The sequence below is a fragment of the Dendrobates tinctorius genome, unplaced genomic scaffold (assembly GCF_039654945.1).
Source record: "Dendrobates tinctorius isolate UK_male_01 unplaced genomic scaffold, ASM3965494v1 ptg000020l, whole genome shotgun sequence".
In the NCBI taxonomy this organism is placed as follows: domain Eukaryota; kingdom Metazoa; phylum Chordata; class Amphibia; order Anura; family Dendrobatidae; genus Dendrobates; species Dendrobates tinctorius.
In genome coordinates, this window is record NW_027361688.1 from 7,333,775 (window position 1) to 7,340,187 (window position 6,413).

The following is a 6,413-nucleotide window of genomic DNA, read 5'->3' on the forward strand; positions in this document are numbered from 1 at the left end:
TCCGACATCCCTCGCAGCGTCACCAGGCCTCAGCGATGCTCTCGGCAAGTCCCGTTCCCAGGGATGCCTTGCAATAATGACCTTTGATGACGTCGCGGTCTAGCAAGACTGCGACATCAAAGGTCATTGTCGCAAGGCATCCCTGGGAACAGGACTTGCCGAGAGCATCGCTATGATCGGGAACGCTGCGTGGGACGCCAGAAGGTGAGAAAAAACACGTTTTTTAATTTTTTTTATTATTTTAAACTTTATATCTTTTTACTACTGATGCTGCACAGGCAGCCTCAATAGTAAAACTTTGGTCATACTCATCAAACACTGACGAGTGTGACCAACCTGTCAATCAGTTTTCCAAGCGATGCTACAGATCGCTTGGAAAACGCTAGCATTTTGCAAGCTAATTACGCTTCCAAATCGCTAGTTTTTCCGCAGGAAATAGGCGGGAATTTAAAATGCGGATTGCTCGCACATTTCCCACAGAATGGAATTCCGGAATTCCCGTGGAAATTCCACACGTGTGCACATAGCCTAAACCATGTCTTCTATACTGTCAGGCTCCTGCAGTCATTTTAGAGAAGCCGACGAATCAATTACCGGCTATTCTTCTCTCTCTGCAATATTAATAAATATATGCGGTATATATGTGTCACTGACAAATATATACACATGTATTCTATGTGTATATCTCTATTCTACCCATTGTAATCTAACCTGTCACTGTGTGATTAAAATGTACAGAGCAGATCATTTTTCGGCTTTTAATCTATCTATAATATATATATATATGAATATTTTGTTTTAAAACGATGTGTAAATGACTTAGAACAATTCTCTGTAAAAGCTCATGTTAAAATTGCATTGCAGTCTGATAGCATCCGATTTACATCCGAATGCAGTGCGATTGCTAAGTGTGAAAAATCGGATTGTACTCGCTTACAAAACACATGACACTCGCAAGGCACTTGCATTACACTCGTCCGACTCTCCTGCATCAAAATCAGACCGATTTTAAAATTGCTTGTGTGTCTCCAGCCTTCTTATGCTTCCCAGCACTTGCATGCAGTCAAATGCAGCAGGGAGAAAATTAACTTTATTCTCCTTACCAGCATTCTGCTTCAGTCATGGGGGAGGCGCCAGTTCACAGAGAATGCAGAGCGGCCACTGTAACCGCGGCCCCACCCTGACAGCAGGCCACAAGGTAGAGCCAGTGCCAGTCAGGAACAGTTACAGGGGCTGCTCTGTCCCAGACCGGCACTGCCACTGCCTCAATGATTGAAACCGAATGCTGGAGGTGAGAATAAAGTGCATTTTCTCCTCACTGCATTCGGCTGCATGAGGGCACCGGGCAGCATAATAACACTATTAACCTGCAGATTAATCGCATATCTGCAGGTTAACAGCATTATTTCTGGTGACATGTTCCCTTTAATTTTGCAGTACAATACTTCAATAAAATGGTGCCGAAGTCACCGCGTGCGCATACTGCTCTATCCGGCGCCATTTTTTAAAGACACTGTGTCTATGAATTCGCATATACAGTGTCTTCAAAACTATAGTGCCAGATAGTGCAGTATGCGCACGTGCTTACTTTGGCGTCATTTTATTGAAGCAATGTACTACAATGTCAACATAGCAGTGTGCATGCAGCGCCCATCGCCATTATCCCCATGGCTAGCGCCTGTGCACTGCAATGTTGACGTTGTAGTACATTACTTCAATAAAATGACGCCAGTCAGACCGTGCGCATATCGCCATTGGCACCATTTTATTGAAGACACTGTATATACAAATTCACAGACAGTGTCTTTAAAAAAAAAAAAAGGCTACGGAAATATACCAATAAAAAAGATCGCCACCTGGGCGTAGAACGGGTTCAATAGCTAACACATCACTATAAAATGGAAAAATAGATATATAACAGTAAAGGTAAAGCTTCAGGTCATGTTTGGATACGGTATATAGATTAGTTCTGCACTACAATTTACATGTTCTGGCTTTGCTGATATACACCCAGTCAAGTTCAGGTGGTTAAAATGTATGGGTGAGTCTAGGCCAAAAAAATGAATGAGACTACCATATGCTGCAATTTTATTTTTTCGACAGACTGTTGGTTCATTGGGAAAAACATTCATGTGAACACATTAACATTGGTCTGTGTGTTGTCCATATGTGGTCTGCCTCTTTGTAACCAGTGCAAACAATCATCCATTCCAGATAGTAAGATCTCAAGGACTGCAACTACACATGAGGTGTAAGGTGCTGGATGCAAAATAATCTCATTGTATGTAAATTGTTATCTGCATGTAAATTGTATAACACTAAACAACTTCAAAGCAGAAAGTTTTAGTAGTTGGAAAAAATAATACTCATGACACATGGGTGGATTATCTACATGGAACACAAGGTTAGGGCACAGTCAGAAGGCCATATAAATTGGACCAAGATCAGAACATTATGATGGTTTCTCCCAGTTAAGGCCTCCAAACACGTTAGACTAAAGTGAAAAGTGGGGAAATATCAACTGATGTGTCTGGGAGCCTCCACCCATCAGATAAGATAAAGATATAGCAAATACAATTTAAAACCTTGTCGATTTGGTTTTAGTTGAGATAACGGCTTTGTCCCCTATGCCTGTTGAAAACACATGGATATATATGGCTTAACTTAACTTCCCTCCTAATAATTTTATAGAGCCATCCCATATGCACAATGCAGCATGAAGGGGCTCGGTGAAGGTGGTAGTAAAGGTGTATAAAGGTCTGATGGGGTCACACAGCTCATAAAATGACAGCTTCCCGGCCTCATAATCCAGACATATCCTGAATCTATCACTGAGAATATTGCCAGGTAACTGGATCACTTTCTTGTCATGTATCACTGAAGTCTGATTATTAAACCATGTCCTCCTCCTCAAACTCCAGGACTTCTTATTATTTCCGATATATGACCGATCTCCACTCCTGTCTATACTGGGATAACACATCCCCACACTCCAACTTCCAGATCTACTGCTCTCCACATCCCAGAAATGTCGTCCTGAGGAAAAGATCTCACTGCTTATAACCTGATTGTAATCCTGGAATCTTTCAGCTGTTTCTGGATAATTTTGGTTGTCTTGTGTCTTAGTTGCAGTTTTCAGGTCGCCAGATACATGGAGATTATTAGCAGCTGTGTTTACATCCAGTAATATGTCTGCAGGATCCTCCACATTGATCTTGCTCCTTAAACCTATTATTTTGTCACATACTCTGCATAATGTGTCTGAGATCTCAGCCACATCCAGGTCATCTCCATCATGGGGCTGTTTATCATGTCCCCCTGTGTCCTCATCTCCATCTTCCTCCTCAGGATCACACAAGTCACCGGTGTCTGGTTCCTGTAAGACCGTCAGTGGATCCGTCATGTTACACAGCTCCTCAATGTGTCTCATCTTCCTGGACAGCTCGTCCTTCTTTATTTCCAGCTGATGGATCAGAGCAGTCAGTGACAGTGACGCTTTCTTTTCCTGCCTGGAGATCTCACTCAGGACCCTCTTTTGCAGGTCATCTAGCCATCTCCTGATGTCTGTACACAGGGCAGTGACTCTCTCGGTTTCTCCAGCTGCTTTTTCTTGAGCTTTTCTCCAGCATGCCTCCAGACTCCGAACTCTTTCGTCAGTTTCCTTTCTATTTGTGGTCAGTTTCTGGAGAATATTTCTCAGTTTTTCCTTCTTCTTCTTAGAGGCCTCACCCAGCAGCTCCACCCGATGTCCCCGATGTCCTCCGGCCAAACTGCAGGACACACAGATACAAGCAGCGTCCTCAGTGCAGTAATATTCCAGGATCTTCTTATGGACAGAACATTTCCTTTTCTCCAGAGAAGTGCTGGGATCAGATAAGACGTGTTCTGGTGATTTGCTGTGAACTCTCAGGTGGTTATCACAGAGCGAAGCTTCACACAGCAGACAGGATTTCACAGCCGGTACAGGGGAGTGAATGCAGTAAGTGCAGAATATCCCTGTGATCTCCTCTTGATGTGGCTCAGAATGCAGGAAATTCCTCACAATGTTGCTTAGGGTGAAGTTCCTCATCAGTGCCGGCCGATCCAGAAACCGTTCCCTACAGTCAGGACAAAAATAAACTCCAGACTCGTCCTGTGTATCCAGCGCTTGATCTATACACATCCGGCAGAAATTGTGTCCACATCTCAGCATTACAGGATCTGTATAAGTGCTCAGACAGATGGAGCAGTCCAGCTCTTCTCTCAGATCAGCAGACGCCATGACTGAGGAGGAAGGAAGAGAGAAACAAAGCCAGAACCCTGATGCGCAGAAGCCAGAGGGCGGGTTTATTACAAACCAGAGGGTGGAATCACTAACTACACTGCAGGAAGTTCTGAACAGCACAAGATCAGTCACAATTAACCCATTAATGGACACTTGTCATACTCATCTAGCCTGCTGTCAAGGTAGCGTCTACAATGTGTTGACATAAAGACGGCTGGCTTCTTAATGATAACAATGAATCTTAAAGCAACAGTCAAGATTGTTTAATACTAAAATAAAAGCGTATTACCAATACCACCATAAAAAAAAAATCAACAAACCCATCTTTTTTTTTTTTTTTTTTAAATTAATGGAATCTATTAGAAATAAAACATTTACAGAAGAGCTGTGTGAAATAGATTTGCAGATTTGACTTGGGAAAAGTGACACTTCAAAAGTTTCGGCAAATCACTAGCAAAAAACCCCAACATATTCTACTTCATAAGGCTTGGGCACAAAAAAATACAGCAAAACCTGATACATGCGTTTTTCAGCGTTTTTTCACCACCAATTCCTTTCAATGGGTGAAAAACGCTGAAAAAACACTGAAAGAAGTGACATGCTGCATTTTGCAAAAAACAATCAAAGCACAAAATACTGAGGACAAAAAAGCAAGCTGTATGCATGAGATTTCTGAAATCTCATGGACTTTGCTGGTACTGTAAGGCTATATCCACACGTTCCAGAATTGCCGCAGAAATTTGCACGGGAATTCCGGAATTCCATTCCGCGGGAAATATGCGAGAAAACCACATTTTAATTCCCGCAAAGTTCCTGCGGAAAAACTAGCGATTTGCAAGCGTAATAAGCTTGCAGAATGCTAGCGTTTTCCAAGCAATCTGTAGCATCGCTTGGAAAACTGATTGACAGGTTGGTCACACTCGTCAAACATAGTGTTTGACGAGTGTGACCAACTTTTTACTATTGAGGCTGCCTATGCAGCATCAGTAGTAAAAAGATCTAATGTTAAAAATAATAAAAAAATAAAAAATCGTGTTTTTCTCACCTAACGTCCCACGCAGCGTTCCCGATCATCGCGATGCTCCGGCAGGTCCCGTTCCCAGCAATGCCTTGCGAAAATGACCTTTGATGATGTCGCGGTCTCGTGAGACCGCTACGGTATCGCAAGACCGCGACGTTATCAAAGGTCATTGTAGCAATGCATCACTGGGATCGGGACCTGCCGGGAGCATCGCTGAAGCCTGGTGACGCTGGGGGGGGGGGACATCGGAAGGTGAGAATATGACGATTTTTTTAATTTAATTCTATTTTTTACAGGGCTATGGTACCCAGAGCCTGGAGGAGAATCTCCTCTCCTCTGGACCGTGGGTACCATCCGCAAATGTTCTGCTTACTTTTCGCATGGTGGGCACAGCCACATGCGGAAAGTAAGCAGAACAATGCATTCCTATGTGTGCGGATTTTCGGGATTTTCCCGCGATTCCACAAAATTAATGAGCATGCTGCGCATTTTTCCGCGATGCGATTCTGCCGCAGAAAAATCTACAGCATTATCACAGCATTGCGGAATCCCATAGGATTGCATGGGATGATTTTTTTGCGTTTTCGCAGCAAAATCGCGCGTTTAAAAACGCAGCGAAAACGCAAAAAAAGTGGTGATAACTCTGCAACGCTTCTATAAATCCCATTGATTTTGAGGTTGTTTTTTAGTGGCACATTATAATTTATGATAATGGTAAATTTAGGTCGATAAGTTTTGTGTTTATTTATAAAAAGTTTCATAAATTTGACAAAAATGTAAAAAAATTGCAATTTTCAAAAGTTGAATCATTATACCTTTAATCCAGATAGTCATACCACACAAAAACATTAATAAAGCCGGGATCACACATGCGAAGAATACGGCCAAGTCTCACATGTTAATATCCGGCACTGCTGTCAGCACTCGGGAGCAGAGCGTGCGGCTCCATGTATTGCTATGCAGCCACACGCTCCGCTCCTGAGTGCCGGCGGCAGTGCCGGGTATTACCATGAGAGACTCGGCCGTATTCCTCGCATGTGTGATCCCGGCATTAATAACATTTTCCACACGTTTGCTTTGCATCAGCACCATTTTTAAAACGCTAATTTATTTTATTAGCCTTTTAGG

General features: G+C 42.8%; 1 protein-coding gene across 1 annotated transcript; it reads right to left on the reverse strand.

Moving 5' to 3' along the window:
• Positions 1-2,071: 2,071 nt before the first annotated feature.
• Positions 2,072-4,329, reverse strand: LOC141083359 (E3 ubiquitin/ISG15 ligase TRIM25-like). The gene has a single exon (XM_073567567.1). The coding sequence runs from the start codon at positions 4,259-4,261 to the stop codon at positions 2,660-2,662; it is 1,602 nt and encodes a 533-aa protein (XP_073423668.1). The 5' UTR covers positions 4,262-4,329; the 3' UTR covers positions 2,072-2,659.
• Between the last annotated feature and the right edge of the window lie 2,084 nt (positions 4,330-6,413).

Bases quoted from the DNA above. Each gene is read 5' to 3' on its own strand.
- LOC141083359 (XM_073567567.1), bottom strand. From the start codon at position 4,261: ATGGCGTCTGCTGATCTGAGAGAAGAGCTGGACTGCTCCATCTGTCTG.